The 17,065-nt window shown below is 35.4% G+C and overlaps 3 protein-coding genes across 7 annotated transcripts; 1 reads left to right on the forward strand and 2 right to left on the reverse strand.

The window, feature by feature from the left end:
- The first annotated feature begins 79 nt into the window (after positions 1-79).
- Positions 80-7,686, forward strand: LOC105197568. 3 transcript variants are annotated; one of them, XM_011163995.3, is made up of 15 exons: positions 80-878; positions 2,178-2,276; positions 2,354-2,580; positions 2,657-2,912; positions 3,017-3,155; positions 3,280-3,449; positions 3,531-3,911; positions 3,984-4,161; positions 4,273-4,339; positions 4,402-4,642; positions 5,012-5,140; positions 5,226-5,266; positions 5,331-5,424; positions 5,497-5,721; positions 6,364-7,686. In XM_011163995.3, exons 3-15 carry the CDS (start codon positions 2,365-2,367, stop codon positions 7,029-7,031), a joined length of 2,805 nt encoding a protein of 934 aa, XP_011162297.2. In that variant the 5' UTR covers positions 80-878; positions 2,178-2,276; positions 2,354-2,364; the 3' UTR covers positions 7,032-7,686. The 3 variants fall into 3 exon arrangements, with proteins under 3 accessions (XP_011162297.2, XP_011162298.2, XP_039313827.1); XM_011163996.3 differs by having other exon boundaries at positions 80-762; XM_039457893.1 differs by lacking the exon at positions 80-878 and adding an exon at positions 911-1,256.
- A 1,063-nt stretch (positions 7,687-8,749) lies between these two features.
- LOC105197567 (chromosomal protein D1) lies at positions 8,750-13,737 on the reverse strand. 2 transcript variants are annotated; one of them, XM_039457898.1, is made up of 4 exons: positions 12,528-12,764; positions 12,275-12,382; positions 11,082-11,716; positions 8,750-10,920 (listed from the first exon to the last, which is right to left on the reverse strand). In XM_039457898.1, the coding sequence occupies exons 1-3, from the start codon at positions 12,747-12,749 to the stop codon at positions 11,114-11,116; spliced, it is 933 nt and encodes a 310-aa protein (XP_039313832.1). In that variant the 5' UTR covers positions 12,750-12,764; the 3' UTR covers positions 8,750-10,920; positions 11,082-11,113. The 2 variants fall into 2 exon arrangements, with proteins under 2 accessions (XP_039313832.1, XP_011162296.1); XM_011163994.3 differs by lacking the exon at positions 12,528-12,764 and adding an exon at positions 13,511-13,737 and having other exon boundaries at positions 8,751-10,920.
- A 194-nt stretch (positions 13,738-13,931) lies between these two features.
- Positions 13,932-17,036, reverse strand: LOC105197565 (cleavage stimulation factor subunit 1). 2 transcript variants are annotated; one of them, XM_026139633.2, is made up of 6 exons: positions 16,769-17,036; positions 15,686-16,589; positions 15,486-15,579; positions 14,981-15,371; positions 14,170-14,299; positions 13,932-14,098 (listed from the first exon to the last, which is right to left on the reverse strand). In XM_026139633.2, the coding sequence occupies exons 1-4, from the start codon at positions 16,837-16,839 to the stop codon at positions 15,127-15,129; spliced, it is 1,314 nt and encodes a 437-aa protein (XP_025995418.1). In that variant the 5' UTR covers positions 16,840-17,036; the 3' UTR covers positions 13,932-14,098; positions 14,170-14,299; positions 14,981-15,126. The 2 variants fall into 2 exon arrangements, with proteins under 2 accessions (XP_025995418.1, XP_039313829.1); XM_039457895.1 differs by having other exon boundaries at positions 13,932-14,299.
- Between the last annotated feature and the right edge of the window lie 29 nt (positions 17,037-17,065).

Below are 17,065 nucleotides of genomic sequence, written 5' to 3' on the forward strand. Positions count from 1 at the left end.
ATTTATAGATCATCCTATAATATTGCTTTTTGAAACCTATAGAGAGAGATAAATATTCGGAGAAGGATTAATTAATAACATAATTAAATGGCATTGAAATATTTGTAAGCTAAGAATTAAATCGAAATTTTTAGAATGAAGCAAGAATCAAAAGTCAAATTGAAATTTGGCGCCTATCTGTTTATGTATCAAAATGGAAGTCGTAAAGTGACAACTTTAAAATCACGCGATTGGTTAGTGATGATTGGCCAATGAGTCCGTTTGAAGCCGTCTATCATATTCGGACGTGTTTGTCTATTACTAAAAAATTTTTCTGCACTATTGCTAATGTAATTATTAGACTTTGTGTTATACATTATTAGATCTTCGATTCTACTTTTATACTTTTGAAAGCTTGCTTTAATTCATCGAGAAATAGTCGTATCGCTTCCTCGGCCAATCGCAATGAGATATATCGGTTCACAAGTCGCTTGCGATTTATCGTTCTCGATATGGAATTTTCCTTCGTGTTGTTAAATCACAGTGCTGAGACTGCTGAGAAATCTTAAATATAAGACGAACGATATATGAATATCGTCCCGAGACCTGAATACAATATTTCGAGCACCGTAAGCGAATTTTGCCGCAAGCGCAATCTAATTGAGAACTTTTATTGGTGGCACCGCGTCTACTTTTTGACACCACTGGCATGCCTGGCATGATCGTTAATTGGTTGTTGTATCCAATCGTGCCATTGTGACGTCATAAAGGAAAAACAAGCAGGTAAGAGAGGGAGGTGAAGATATTACGCATACTCGTATTTGAAAAGTCGAATGGCCGTTGCTTCGCGAGTTTCACGAGGTTGTTGTACCGAAGGACTAGATGAAAAGGAGAATAAGGTAAATATTTTTCCCTCCTTTCTTCCTCATGGGTTTTTCTCGCAAGAGTTTTTCCTTGACTATCACGAGGAAGTCAGCCTCTTCTTTCAGGGAAAGCAATTCTACGCTTCACGTGATCAATTATTTCAAGCCCTTTTCATCTTCATTTTAGTCTCTCGTTCGATCGCAAGTATCCGTTCGATCTTGTGAAGATGCCGAAGGTCAAGAAAATTGACCGGTCGATCTATTCTTGATGTCTTACTGTTCAATTACTTGGAATCTGTGCTAATTTATGATTGCGTTTTTTATCTCTGTTCTACACTCTGTTCACGAAAGCACAATAACATGGCCATGCTGTGAAATTTTTTCGTCGGATCTCCATGTACTTCGCGTTGCTAGGTGGATATTCTAGACTGAATCTTCTCGTAAAGAATGATTTTTTGTTCCTTTTTTTAAATCGTTTTTAGAATTTGTATTAGATCAGTGCTTTACTGGAATGCAGAAGGTTTGCTTTCATTTTGAGGAGATGAAAACAAACCTTTTATGTTTTTTATGCCAATTTCTTGTGCCTTAGACCATTTGTATCAATGCTGATTGACTTTATCTGAGTTACTTTCTATCCTTTTCTAATTCTAAGAATTAGCAATTGTAAAATTTTATTTCATTGGTAGACGAATTGCATTTTGTGCAAATGCAACTCTGCTGTCCAGTTCATGAATTAAAAAACTTGTTTCAAGTTAAATCAAGAAATTGATTACATTTGTGCAAAGCAAGATTGTGGCCTTAATTATATATCACAGATTTCTTAAGGTTCCTCATTTTATAAGATAAAATATTTAGGCAAGTTTTTTTTTAATTCTTGGTTTAATGCACATTATTCTTCCAACAACAAAGTTACATTGGTGTATAATGTGATTGATCAATCAACCCTGATAAAAGAACTGATAGAAAATGATAGAGAGGTTCTCTAATTCAAAACAATAGAATTCTATTGTTTCAGGTTCAGAAACCTGAAACAATAGAATTCTATTGTTTTGAATTAGAGAACCTCTCTATCGTTTTCTATCTGTTTTTTTATCAGAAAACAAATGAAAAAATTTGCTTTTTATTCTTTATGTATAATTACAAGATGGATAGCTTTTTTATTTATTATTTATCAATTATTCTTACTACTAATATTGTTTTATAAACTTTAATAGAAAATAAATTATAAATACAAAGTTTATCACTAAAATACAAGAAAACTAGAAGTATAATATTCAAATTATATTTGTCACAATTAATTTTCTTTGATGATTCATATAAATATTCCCTTTTTAGGAAATAAAAGGAACAAGTTCTCACTGAATTGAGACCTATCCCATGATTAGAGCATGAAAAAGAATAGTTAAAACTAATGTTCTAAAACACATATAAGAGGTAGTGTGAAGATAAAATGTTAAAATGTTTAGTTATAAAAGAATTAGATATTTTGTTAGCCAGATGTGTGTTTCTAGTGACAAATTGAATGACAATGTCAACTAAAGGAATATCGAAGCGGACACAGGAGCCTGTGGATCAATGGCTGGCAAAGGAAGGTTACTTTAGGAAACCTACTCCTAGAGATCCAACCTGCTTGTTCAGGTCAATTAGTGAACAAGTATATCATACACAACATTATCATCTACGAGTTAGAAAAGAGTGCACAGAATTTATGAGGAAGAAAAGACACTTGTTCAAGGATGTAAGCATCTATATAGTTGTTCATTTTCGTATCAAGAGAATTGACGCTTATTTTTCTGTTTTCTTCTTTTTTATAGTCTGTATCGATGTCATTTGATTACTATCTTAAAGAAATGCAGTATTTTACCGAATGGGGAGGTGTGATCGAAATTCAAGCCATGTCATTGTTGTATAAAAGAGACATAATTATATTCTGTGGAGAGAAGCAGATATGTGAAAACATTACTAATAATGGCTTTAAAAAAGGTGTTATGTTGCTTTGTCACACAGAACCAAAACAATATGAACCTGTTTATCCAATGGCTTTTGTGCAATCAGCTGCATACTGTCAATGTATGTAGGCATTTCCCATTGATGCAAGCTACTATAATATAGACGAGTTTTCCCATGTAGACAAATTTTTTTCAAAATTTATGATCTTTTTCTTTTTTTGATAGCCATTGTGTATGAGGTTGTATACAAGTATATGTTTCAAATACCTAACATAAAGACTGTTGCGGATAAAATGCTACATAATCGAACTCCTGCACTTAGACATGACAAATTTTTCCAAAAGGGAAATCTTGACATTAGAGAGTAAGTTATCTAATCAGATCTCGAAGCATAACGCTCATTACGAGAATTATGATTTAAACATTTAAGTTTTTGAATATTAAAAATAGATTGTTTTTGAAAAATTAAGTTAATTATATTTTTGTAGGCAATTGATTGAAGATTTATACAAAAAAGTAAAAAATGAACATAATGACACAGACGAAGTTCAATCCGATTGGAAGGGAGCACCACTTATTCCTTATAAAGTTGCAAAAGCGCTAGCTCCTGACTATTATCGCAATATAGAGTTAGACATATGGCATGAATTAAAACGAGGTATAATTTAAGAATTAAAAAAAAATTTTTTTTTTTTAGCAAGAGTGAGACCTTTAAAAATAAAATTATTTGTATGCATAGAGGTAAAATCTGCAGGCTGGAACAGATACAACAGTAATGAGCTTCAAGTCGGCGGCAAATGTCTGATACAGATTAGTATAAATGATTTAGAGCAATGTGATAGAAATAACAACAATAATATGTGTTTTAATTTGCCAAAATGTACTAATGAGATCAACAATAGAATTGAGCAACAAAAATTGAAGCAAGGGCCTCTTTGGCTTCATGGTTACATACAAGAAATGAGCACAGAAAAGGATCCAGTGCTAGTCTTTATCAAAGATCTGGGAGAGAAAAAATTTGTTCCATACGATGCTCTGAAGCCATTACCTTTAGTAAAAAAAAGTAGGCCAAAAAGTTGGACACCTATTGATAGAAATCATTTGGTTACTTCAGATTCAGGTTCGTTTATTAGTATTATTATTTCTTTACTTGGAAAAATGGACTTTATATTTATATTTTATATTTAATTAGGTCGACGATGGAAAAAATCATATAATTCTTTCCCTCGAAAGAGAAAAGACCATACCATAACGAATGAAACGCGAAATATAAAAAAGAATGTATTGACAGATAATGATAGTAATAATAACGTTGATAATGTTAATATAAATAATGAAACTGGATTTGACGAACATCACCATGAACTTCCGTATGTATCTATAAGACTGTATTGTCTACATTTTATCTTATTATAGATAATATCTTTTTACATTTTTGTAATAAACTAGATTTTTTATAAATATGTTGATTTTGATTTCAGTAAAGTAGACAAAAATCTAACGTTAGAAAATCATTCTGTAGAAGATTCTTCTAGTCTTGTGACAAACGTAAGTAAACATGTTGACTTTATATTTGAACTATAAAAATGCTTACAGCCTTTTTTTTGTAGGAAGAGGCTAATACCTTACCTGTGACTACATCTGACAATCATTCCCATTCACAATCCGTAATGTCAAGTAATGTAACGCAGGAAACAGCAGAATGCAAAAAACCTGATTTAGTGTTTAGAAGAATGAACAATACTCCAAGAAATAAGACTGCAATAAAATCTAATAATTTTGGTAATAGTCTTCAGAAGTCAACCTCGAAACCGAAAGTATCAAATGAGAATTATTGTTCGCCTTACAATGGTAATTTCTAAATAAATATGTTATATACATTATAATTTTAAATACTTATAAATTTTTTAAATATCTGGAATACTAACTAGTCTTTTAAATATTTGTTTTGCTTCTCAAGTTGAATTAAAGAAAGAACGTATGTATTAATAATAATAATAATATTAGCTAAAATAATAAAATTGAAATTGTTAATTGATTTTTAACAAATTTAAAATATCGTTAATACTATAACAAATTGTCAAATCATATATAATCTCACCAAGTAATGAATTCATATTACAAATCAAAATAATTTACTTGCAATTGGATGTGAAATTTCAATCTTTCAAAGTTTATCGAAATTTGTGTACTGAGCTGCCATCATTATATTGATTGCAGGTAATTCACAAATAAATATGTGTGGCAATCCAAATATATCTTATGTTACTTCAGAAAACGCGTATTCTTATCCGTATATGTCGGGTAATTTCTCGGTAACTGGGGAACACGGTCCGAACCAAGTAGATCGTATGTATCTAATGACATGATATAATACTATTGATGTGTGTAATGATGTACATAAATAATGTTCTCCTTTTATTTTTATTTTCAGATTCATTTACATCGAATTCCTTTTATAATTTACCTTTGGAGGTACGTATAGTAAATGGAAAAGTATAATTTATCATGACCATTAAATATATAATTTTTCGCACAGGACGCTTACCGCACTTTAAATCCAACTTATTACGGAATAATGTATGGGCCCAATCATCAAGCCATGCCATCTTTAAGTGCACCATCGAATATCCGTAAGAAGAATAAAAATCCATATAAAAAATCGATAATGAAACTCGTATTACAATATATAATTTTTTAAATAGATGGTCCGTATGTGCAAGAGGAAGTGGATCATCTTGTTAACGACTTGCAAAATTGTTCGTTAGCATCTAATGAGGGGGCAAATGCCAGTGCAGAGATTTCAAACTCAATGCATTTGAACGGTATGCAAAATGCAAAACAGCCAAAGCAGGGATCAAAAAATTCGAGCGGAAAAGATTCCATGTATCAGTTTCATCAGAAAGGAAAGCAAACTGGAACTGTTAAAGGTAATAACGATGTAATTTAATATATAAATATTTTAAGGGGTGAATTTAAAGTCTAAAACAAAAATGTTATTTAATTTTAAATTTTACTTTTAAATTAGAATATTCATTGCTTTAGCTAATTTTTTGATTTTGTTTTATTATTTCTTATTATTAATTTATTAATTCATAACTTTTTTATAACTATAGCTTTTTTCTGTTATCTCGTGTTTTTAATTTACCATTTCTTTGGATTCGACTGTTGTGAATTTGAATACAACTTTTTTCGTCTTTAAAATTACTGGATTTTATTTTATCTCTAAAAGATTTTAAATGAATAAATGTTAAATTGGACATAACGTTTTGATGGCACTTATTATGATAAAATTTTGAAATTTTTAATCGGCACATAATCTTTGTTTTATATATTACTTTACAAAATTTAATTCTAAACTGCATGTACGCTTTTTTTATACGTGTGCATCACTGTTATGAATATGAAGGGGATTCAAGAGTAAGTCAAAAGATATAAATATGAAAAAAAACTTGACTAATTACATGAATAATATATTCTCTTACTGCACATGCATCCTTCGTATGCAGCTTCGCAAAAATTTGCAAAAGCTATGAAAAAATAATGTATTTTAAACTTTTTTTTTTTTTAAGGTAACAAGATACGAAATCGTCAACAAAATGCAGCGTATATACAGTACTCTGGTCATCAGTACAGTGCAACGATGCCAAATGGTTCTATGAATTCGTATGACGCGCGAAGACACGATATACATATGCTACAATTACAACATCATTGGGATCCGATATCGTCTCAAATAGCGCCTATGGTAGCTGGTCCCACAAATGGTTATGTATTGCCGCAATATACAACTCCGAATCAGATGCACCCGTATCACGAGCTTCCACCACAGTACATGAACGAAGGAAATTCAGGAAATCCCTCGTATTACTTGGGAAATGGTAGTTATATGCCCATGCCATATTTATCGCCTCAGCACGTCGACACAGTTGTGGAGAATGGAGCTGTAGCTCCATCGTACCCACAGCATTTCTATACCACGAACGAGGCTTACCAATCAAGTCATTCGTCAACAAACGGCCAATCAATGATGTACTCACAACCGATAATATATCCGCAGTCGATGCAATATCACCCTGTACCGCCGCCGCCGTCACACATGCAAGAACAATGGAGCCCGACATTGGAACCTCAGCCTTCCTATATTCTTCAATGTGTAGGTCCTACTTCAGGTTCAGCTCCGATCATAGAACCATCCGCTAACGGACAATGTGCCATTCCGAAAGGCACTTCACTGTAGATTACACATTCTGAAGACTGATGGTCATAAGATCAAATTTATACTGAGGTAACAATTAAAAATAGTATTAATGAAGTGTGTTCCATTCGTTGAAAATAATATCCCGAAGATTAATAGTAGTTATAAAATAAATAAAATTTATCGCAATAAAAATAAGAATAATGATATATTAAAAATGACTATAGTAGCGATAAGAGAGAGAACCACAGAAAATTTAGCTATTCTGAAAGATAAGAGCAACTGTGGAGCAAAGTACATGTTTACTACTTGTGATTCTTCTTATTAGAAGTCGACGAGTTCGTTTCCTGTTTAATTTTCCAAAATTCCTGTGTCATATACAAAGCTCTATTATACAAAGTATTAAAATGTAATCTTGCATCTTCGTGAGCTGTGTATGCAAATTTATATAATACATTATAGATTGACGTAAGAGAGACCTTACACAGCTTTGACACAGCTAATCTATACCAATGTTAAACAATTTAAACAGACACTTGAGACTTTTATAGACTTAGTTTAAAAGAAAAAGATTGTGCGTATGTGAGACTGAAATTTATCTCGAGTCTCAACATTATCCTAATGCAATTATAAAGTTTCTTCATAAAAAAAAATTACAGAATAATGTAATGGCAAATGCATAAATTGATAACATTCCTATTTTGCCTCTTGCAAAAATATTCCACATTTGGTTAACGATGTTTCTCGATATTTTAAATCATTGAAAATTATCTTTATTAATAATTATAATTATTCGATATATTTCTTATTGAATAAAATACCGACAAATATCGTAAACGAAATGACTAACATCTTCATTGGAATAAATTATGTATTTATCTCTATTGGAATTATTATTAAGTCTTATTAATAGTTATCAAGCCTTAACAATTATATCAAACCTCGCTCATTATTTTCGAACTGATATATAAATATATATATATATATATATATATATATATATATATATATATATATATATATATATATATATATATATATATATATATCTCAAAAAATATCCGGGCTTACTCTACAAATATTTAAGAATCAATATATAGCATAAGAGTTAAGATCTTATAATCCGTTAAATAATATTAAGTTTACTTAAGTTTCTCAACATTTATACAATTTTTTACTTAACATTAACCTTTATACAACTTTTGCTAAAACCTTTTGCGAATAAATGATATAGAAAGATTTAATTGTCCCACTTTATTTGTAGTTTCCTTAAATTTCTTTCAAGCAAACACTTTTCCTTTACTATATTTTTCTTTTGCTTGTAACTTAGCCTTTCTGGTTTTGTATTTTAAATAAGATAGAGAGTCTAAAAGTTTTTTTAAGGGCTTAATCCAGATTATTATATAATTGAATTTAATAAATTATGACACAGAATTCGCCTGTCTTTACGATTGTCACTGAATAAATCGAAGTGACTTTGACACAAACGCGAGCACGTCGATGTTTTATCTGAAGTTTTTAAAAAACTTTCAGAAGAGCATAATGCAATCTCTTAGACATTTATTATGCAACTTGTACAAAAGGAAGCCACAGTTTATCAAGATTTTTTAAATCAAAACTATTCTCACAATAGTTTACAAGAACACCGCGCATAATAGATAAAATCTACGTATATATTGTAAACTTTTGACTTGTATAAATATTAAAATAAAAAATTGGTATGGACAAACGTGATTCAGTTAATCGTCAACGAAACGGGACACTCTTACATATGCATATATATTTCATAGAAATTCTAATATCGAACCGTACAATAATCTCCCCCATGTAAGATATACATACAAAAAAGAAAATTTTATCTCTACGATACATCTTAAAAGCGGTAAAGTTTACGTAAACTCGCTATTACAGGGCTTGGTTTTGATTTTAATTGGCGGAATTCTACGCTCGTATATCATACAACGTGCTAACGCTAGAGGCACTCTAACAACTGAGATTTCACAAGGTAATCAAGAAAAGGTCCAGTGTGATACACGAAGCTTAAGGTTAAACTATTTACACGTATATTACACTTGATCTTCACTATTTACAATCGAAAATCTCAGGTGGACATACTCGTGAATCTTTTGTCATATCATTGATACAACAAAACAAAACAAAAAAAAAGAAAGACAAATGGAATGATAAGATCCTATTCTTCGTAACGTTACGTACAGTATCGTTAAACATCCTTCGGAAGTGCAACTTACAAGGAAATATTTATATTCGTGCTGTTATATACTTGGTGTATAAGATCAAAACCTATTTGGTATTAAAGGTCTGAAAATCCTTCAAGTTTTATCGCGTAGTACATAATGATAATTTTCATTGCATCCTCGCGAGATCCCCGCGTTTCTACGAGAATCTCTTCATTGCACACATTTACATAGTATGACATGATATTATATTAGATTCGCGTATTATTGGTGTCTCAAGTGTGTGCGAGTCCCTTTAGATATAAGTGCATCAATTGTATAATCTAATCTGTACATTCGCAACACAGTTCAAATACACAATAATATTAACATATTTAATATTGGACTAATAAAAACAGGGATGCGCTGAAAGATCTCGCAATAAAAAAATCAATGATTTCGAGCGAATGAGATGACAGTGAGAAATTTCCACTTGATAACCAACACTTTTTTCTGAGATCACTTTGAGGAGTAAAAAAAACCAATCTGTTGAAATGTTAGTTTAGAGGAGAAAATAAGGATTAGATCAATTAAACATTAATAGATACTTATGCGAGGGAGGAAAACATAGATGACGCTGCAACGCGTTTCTCAGAAATTTTATTTCCGCTTAATCCATGAAAAAGAGAAATCATTTCACCATAGTTCTCATATATTCCACTTCATTCAGTCACTATTTATATACGATAAAGGTATTACAGTAATTTGCTATGTACGAATTAATCTTTAGCTACTTCCACATCAGATCTGAATCATAGGCGTTATGCTATAGAACCTGGATATCAGCTCTGATTTGAAAACAACTTCTCTCTATATAAGTCCATATTAAATATATTTTACAATAATATTATCATTGTACATGAACAACGTATGCTCTACACCTCGCGTTGCTTATCGCTAATTAACCAGCGCAATGACAAGATTTTTATATTACTCGACAAAAACAGAATAAAATTTAAAATATATAAATATAATATACATTCTACATATAGAACACCATAAAAGAACATCTGTTGTAATCATCAGGTTAAAGAAAAATTGATCTGGCGATCAAGCCTTACAAGTGATACTTGAAGGTATTAATAGTAATAAAGCAGAAAGAAACAGCACGAAGAGTCAAAATTGATTTAAAAACTGTCTAAACAGTTAAAATCAAATATATTATAAGATCAAATTACATCGACAATTAACGCTAAATCAATAATTGAGATTATTATAATCTTCTCAGGGTACTATAATAAAGTCAGGAGCATAGACTTTTGCGCATTTAATGCATAATATATAAAAGAATTTACCAATCAGTCCTTTATCTCTATCCTAAAAAGGGAAGTAAAGGATTCCAATTAGTAAATTTTTTTATGTTATGTAAAAATCCATATTCCCAGCTTAATATAGATTATAATCGTTTTGGAATTTTTTTCTATGAAAATATAGCGGAAGAGAGAGAGAGAGAGAGAGAGAGAGAGAGAGAGAGAGAGAAAATGAGTCCATTTCAACGCTAATTCATGCTAACGTAGGCTCTACAGCATTTTGTTATATTTTTCAGAAAGCTGCGTTACCTCTAAAGATGACAAAATAAAAGCGGAACTTTAATGCGCTGGTTGAAGCAACGATCGACAAGAAGGTGTTAATTAGTTAAAATAGACGAGGGGGACTGGATTTGTGTGACCCCAATATGTGCGCCGCCTTGGTACCTCCTACAGTAAAAGAAATTTCATGTTAATATCGCTCATAAATTGCTTATTATATGCTAAATGTAATTTCATATGGTTCGAAGGAAGATAATATTTGATTTACAAATTGTACATTTAAAAAAACTCAGCAATCTCAAAGGGATCACAGATTGCGAGATACTTACATAAAAGTAGTGGTAAAACAGGCGAAGGGAGGTTATTCCTTGTTTTCCTCGGTAGTAACAGTGTTGGAGGGATTCTGGGACTCCGATGATGATGATGATGATAAAGGCGGCGCTTCTGCTGCTGTGTCTGTCGCATCTTGACTCGAGTCCGAGCTGTCCTTCATTTCCTCCTGCTTCTTTTCTTCACTAGGAGCAGTGCTCTTAGTTTCATCCATCACGTTCTCTGACTCCTCCGTCACTTTCTCGTCCTTGGAATTTGCATCGGCCACTTTCTCAGCATCTTTACTATCTTTACTGTCTACGCCCTCTGCGTTTTTGTCTTCGTTTTGTATCACCTTGCCCTCTTTCTCCTCTTTCTCCTCCTTCTCCTCATCTATCTCCATCTTTGTAGACTCATCTTCCGTGTGCTTTTCGCTTTTGTTATTGGACGTTTCTTCGTCCGTGTTGTTCTCATTGTTCTTCTCCTGCCTCTTAGGACGTCCACGTCCGCGACCACCACCGCCGCCGCCCCGCGTCGATGTTTCCCTCTTCTCTTTCTTAGGTGGCGATGGTACTGGCGTTGTCGAAGTTAGGCCTCTGGCTGAACTGCGAGTGCGTCTTCTGCCTTCTACCTCAACGACGGGTTTGTTCATGCCCTGTAAATGTTTTGAAATCAACAATCAAGTGCTTCTGCATCAAGGAAACACAACTTTAAGATTCATGTCAAATGATTTTTTTTTTTCCTTGAAAAGCCTACAGTGCCTACAAGTTGCCATTAGCAAGACACAGTATTTTATAATATACTCCATCATTACCGTAGCTCAAATTATAATTTCATTCTAATTAACATTTGTCGATTTCTAACATCAGATAATTAGCAATTTGTAATTGGCGCCTACGCAACGATTGGTTTCTCGTGCCACGCCGAGGGCGCTTATTTCCCTTCTCGCTGTCCCCACCTCAACCAATTGACTTCCCCCACTCCTGACGTCGTGTAACGCTCACGTACGCAGCAGCAGCAGGCAAAATCTACGACGGAGAGACTAAAACGGAGGGAAATAAGCAAGGACGAGGGGAGGGGAGAAAGAGGTGGGGACCTTGACCAGTGAGACCTCGACGAAGATTTTTGGAACGTACGATAAGCCGGTTTGATCCAATCCGAGAAAAGATTTTTCCTGCTTTAGATAATCGCCGCGAGCCGCGACGAGACGCACCTTTATGATCGCCTCGCCTTCCTGAGCGGTCCTCTCGAGAGTAGAAAGCCTCTTGCTGCCGCTTCGTTTGTTTTTCGTCGGAGTCGGTTTCTCCTCCGTCGACTGTTCCTGTAAAAATCAAACTTCCTATTCATCTGCTCTCCTACACGAATACATATCTTGCGCACACGTACGGCCGCGCGCACGCGCATGCAGCGTCGACGAGAGTGTGCGTGCGTGCATGTATCCATATTTCTCCTTGTGAGAAGCGTACCATACGTCTGTTACGGAGTCGCACGCGCGCGCGCGCGCTTGTCGATGTCTCGAGATTGTTCGAGAGTTGGAAGCCGTGCAGAAAGAGCGTGGATGAGCGACGAGTGCACGGCACCACGCGACATGACACGATAATCACGACGCTCGACGCGATAAGATTATCGCGTCGAAGACCGTTGAACCGTGGTCGGCCGAACGCCACGACGTTTAAGTTTCCCGCCATTTTGCACCCGTCCGCCCGCCCGCCCGCATCGTCGCCAACATCTACGCCTCGCGCGCGCGGCTTCTGTCCGTCGTCGACGGCGCGGTGGCGTCTCACGAACGTGGACGCGGCGTCGCCGCCGACGACGGCCATCGCGTGATACGTCGCCGCGGCCACGTTCCTGGCGCGACGCCGCGAGCTATGGTAATTTCCCGCCTTTTCGCGCGGCACCGAGATGTACAGCGTGCGAACGAATGAGAGTGAGAGAGACAGAGAGATGGAGTGGCGGCGACGGCAGTGGTCCTCCCCGGTCGCTCAAAAAAAAAACATCCACCATCTTTGGCGATGATGGGAGAGGATGTGCGTATATACGTACGGCGCAGCTACGAAAAATTCACGTCGGAGGAAAGGAAGGCAGCAGGCAGAGGCAGGCATATAGGACGGACGGACGGATGGATGGATGGATGGATGGATAGATGGATGGATGGACGGGCGGGCAAGCGAGCGACCGGTCGGTTGGCGCGGAGGTGTGCGGCGCCGTGCCCGACAGACGCGGCACAGGCTTACCACATGGCGCGATCGCGTCGTCACGACGCGGCGCAACGTTGGTCGGTCGACGCTCACCCGGGGCCCCGGGAGTACGCGCGGAAGGACGAAGAAGCGTCCCCGCGGCCGTGATATTCGGCGGGGGAGGGGAGCTCACCGCCGCTCGCACACGCCGCTCACGGCATGAAAACTCGGCTTGACGAAGGTGTTTCTGACGTGCCCGCCGGCTCGCTTACCTTGGACGCATCCTCGATGTTGTTGTCGCTCTTGGTCTCCGTCTTGGCGTCGGACATCTCTTTGCGTGCGAATCACTCAAAAACACTGGGAAATCCACGATTCCACGACGAGAATTCGCGCTGCGCCCGGTCGCACTGTTTATACGATGAGGAAAGATGGCGGTTAGCGTGGGTCACGTGACACCTCGTCAAACCTCAGAGCGGGAGTTCGGCGCGCCTCCCCGCGTCGCCTCTCCCAACTACGCGCGTAGCGACGCACACGCGACTCCGTGATCTCGCTGGCGGGATTCTACGCTGCGTCTCGTGTCGATCTTTTTTCTTTATTAACGTAAAAAAACGAAGCTCGATTCACGCCATTAGTAATGCGATTCTACGTAGTACATACCTTCCAATCTCGTGTACAAAAGAAAATCAAACATAATTTCCTATGTATCTTTTGTTTTTTATTTCGTAGAATCGCACCCACTTACTGCCGTACTTCAACACGAGCAATGTTCTCTTTACAATAATTAAAAATGTAATTGCAGTGTTAAATGCCGCCGCAGAATTTAAAGCCGGTATAATTTTGATGAAGATTCTCGCCAGCAACTTAAAAAATAATTTTTACGAACCAATATTGAATTGTAATTAACATTACCTCGCATATTTATTTTACCTACCTGATTCAAAAAACATTCTATATTGTTTACTCATACGTTGTTTAATCACAGTCGACATGGGTTTGTAAGATAATCGTTTCAGGATTTTTTAATTATATATGCTGCTTTAAAGATGAAAATTTGTATACTTCTTTGCATATTATGAAACATATAAATATTAAAATTTATATAAGAATCATATATATATGTATATGTATATATATATATATATATATATATATATATATATATGTATAATACATACACATACTTATGGTTTCCCTAAAGAAAATTTTATTTCAGAATTTTTATACGAATTGGAACACTTCAGAAATAAATATTGAAAAAATCTATATTTTTGAGTATTTTTCATATATGTGAATTCTAAATATCCTAAGATTTGTAAGAAATTTGAGAAATTTTCTAAAAAGTTATAAAATTATATAAAAATTCTAAAATTTACATAAAAATTGTGAAAAATAAATAGAAAAAATTAAAAAGAAAAATTTCACTGGGATTATAAAATGATCCTCAGAATTTTTCATATAAATTTTTCAAACTTTTTATTATGTACATTTCAGAATTTCTATATAAAACTTTATATTTAAAAGCTTTTTAGAAAATTTCTCAGATTTTTTATATGAATCTTAGACCATCTCATTATTTACATGTATGAAATATTCTGAGAAAAGATGTATATTTTCTCAATATTTCTGAAAAGTGTTCCAATACGTATAAAAATTCAGAAAAAAATTTTATTAGAGTTAATATAAATAAGATCTGCAATATTTGTTGCTTAGAATCTAAATAAAACGAAATATGATATAAATACCTATTTTTCGTTTTCTTTCTCATAATTATACTGATGTGTCCGATCTTAAATGTCTTTTAATCTCCGCGTACTCTACTCTATAAAATAGAAATTATCAGAAAAAATTGTTCTGCTATTAGTGTTCTTTAAATTTTAACAATGAAGCATTAGTGCGTTGGCATTCTTCGAAACCAGAATCTTGCTCTAAAATCGTCGCTGCATGTCAAAAACGCAGGAGCTGTCGGTGAATGCACGATCATTCTCACAGGACCGTTGTGACCTAAAGACAGTAACTGCTTTCTTGATGCGTTCCGAGAATTCCAAGCGCACAATGAAGTAGTGGCTTCATCAGGAAACATTACATAATCTTCGGTATGATTAAAAATAGCCTGTGCCTTATGTTCTTGTTTACCTGTAGAAAGTCATATAGTAAGTCGTATATTCGCAACTGTGTTATTGTAAAGTTAATGCAGCATACCACACCAAGCATATTCCAAATATTCTAAACGCATTTATAGTCTTTTACCTGTAGTTCCAGCACCTGTATATGCTATTAGACATCTGCTAGTCGATAATTCCCATAATTTTATCAAGGAATCTTTCCCTGAGGACAATAAATACTGGAATCCAAAATTGTATGATTAATCATTACTTAGAAATAAGTTGATAAATTTTCACAGTAATTTACATAAAAATTTTGTGCAGCGTTACTGCTAGAAATACTACCTTGCCATTCCTCGTAAAGATCACCGAGCATACTTCATAACCGTCGTGTGCTTTTGCAAAGGTGTTCACACATCGATTCGACACGCCATCCCAAAGTTTGATACTACCATCTTTTCCCGCCGATGCGTAAGTCTTTGCATCTGGCGAGTACTTGATACTCGTTATCCCGGCTGTATGTTGATGACTTGGTATACTGCACACAAAGCACTGTGCGGTATTGACATCGTACAATCTAACTACCGGATGATTAGTTCCAACTATGAGAAAATCTCCGGTTGGATGGAAAGACAGACATCGAATTTGATCCGCGTCTGTGATAGTTCTGAATGCCTTCTTGACGCTGGCTTTACTAAAATCGAACAATTTTACAGAGAAATCACGACTGCCGGACACAAGTATAGGCTCTCTAGGATGAAACTCCAAACAGGTTACTTCCTCCAAGTGATCATATAAAGTTCTTATAACTGGATGACCTCCAGTTTGATCTCCAGGTGCAATCTCTTCTGGTGCAGACTTGGCCAGCATTCTGTCCACATCTAAGATCTTGATAGAGGCATCTACAGAGCCAGTAGCTATCAACTGACCATCAGATGAAAAAGCTCCAGCCCTACAGTTTCCTTTATGAGATGTGACATATGCTGTTTCATATTGTGCAGGTTCTGGAGCTTGAGTCTGAGTTTCCGTTTCAAATTCTAGATCTAATCCAGGACCTAAAGTGTTGTCAAAACTCGATGCAAATGTAGATATGCTAGTGCTATTATCTTTCTTGGAACGATCTGGCTCATGGGCAGCCCCAATCAACATCAAATGGAGTAATCGATCTGAGGGTGGACATGGCGGTTCTGCCTGTATTACATTAGATAACTGCACGGCTAGTGTCTGATGACCATCGTAGAACAGCTGACTGAAATATTCAATATGATTTACTTGTTAATCCATTACATATATTTTACTTTTGTTATCTATTGATGAAGCTACAGATTACACCTGCGATTTGGCGTTTACGTAAAAATCGCGTTTTATACAAGAATATTAACAGCGAAATTCAAGAAAGTACTTGCGAAAGAAACTATTATAAACAACCTGATCATCAATCTGTAAAGCAATTCTCTGCTCTTGATGATGTTCTTCGGATCCGCTTCCGGTTCCTTCATCGCGCCCTGGCCTGCTGTATTTCCTGGAGGTGACTGAATGTTGCCGAGTTTTATTGGAATCGCTAAAAACACCGTAAATCGCCCATCAACCGATGACTCCGGTTCTTTTGTTAGGTTATGTCGCGTTGTTGTGACCTACTCGCTTGATGATCACGTTTACGCTCATACTCTGTCTGCGTTTGATTGGTGGTTCTGGCGGACGCGGCCAATCCGTGCGCGTCGTTGT

This window comes from Solenopsis invicta, chromosome 15 (genome assembly GCF_016802725.1).
Source record: "Solenopsis invicta isolate M01_SB chromosome 15, UNIL_Sinv_3.0, whole genome shotgun sequence".
In the NCBI taxonomy this organism is placed as follows: Eukaryota; Metazoa; Arthropoda; class Insecta; order Hymenoptera; family Formicidae; genus Solenopsis; species Solenopsis invicta.

Coding starts and splice junctions, on each gene's coding strand:
- LOC105197565 (XM_026139633.2), bottom strand. CDS start 16,839: ATGAAGGAACCGGAAGCGGATCCGAAGAACATCATCAAGAGCAGAGAA. Junction 16,590..16,768: donor CTTTACAGATTGATGATCAG/GTTGTTTATAAT, acceptor TGAATATTTCAG/TCAGCTGTTCTACGATGGTC. Junction 15,580..15,685: donor TCTTTACGAGGAATGGCAAG/GTAGTATTTCTA, acceptor TTTGGATTCCAG/TATTTATTGTCCTCAGGGAA.
- LOC105197567 (XM_039457898.1), bottom strand. CDS start 12,749: ATGGCGGGAAACTTAAACGTCGTGGCGTTCGGCCGACCACGGTTCAAC. Junction 12,383..12,527: donor GACTCCGTAACAGACGTATG/GTACGCTTCTCA, acceptor TGATTTTTACAG/GAACAGTCGACGGAGGAGAA. Junction 11,717..12,274: donor AAGGCGAGGCGATCATAAAG/GTGCGTCTCGTC, acceptor AAACATTTACAG/GGCATGAACAAACCCGTCGT.
- LOC105197568 (XM_011163995.3), top strand. CDS start 2,365: ATGACAATGTCAACTAAAGGAATATCGAAGCGGACACAGGAGCCTGTG. Junction 4,162..4,272: donor GAACATCACCATGAACTTCC/GTATGTATCTAT, acceptor TTTTGATTTCAG/TAAAGTAGACAAAAATCTAA. Junction 5,425..5,496: donor AAGTGCACCATCGAATATCC/GTAAGAAGAATA, acceptor TTTTTTAAATAG/ATGGTCCGTATGTGCAAGAG.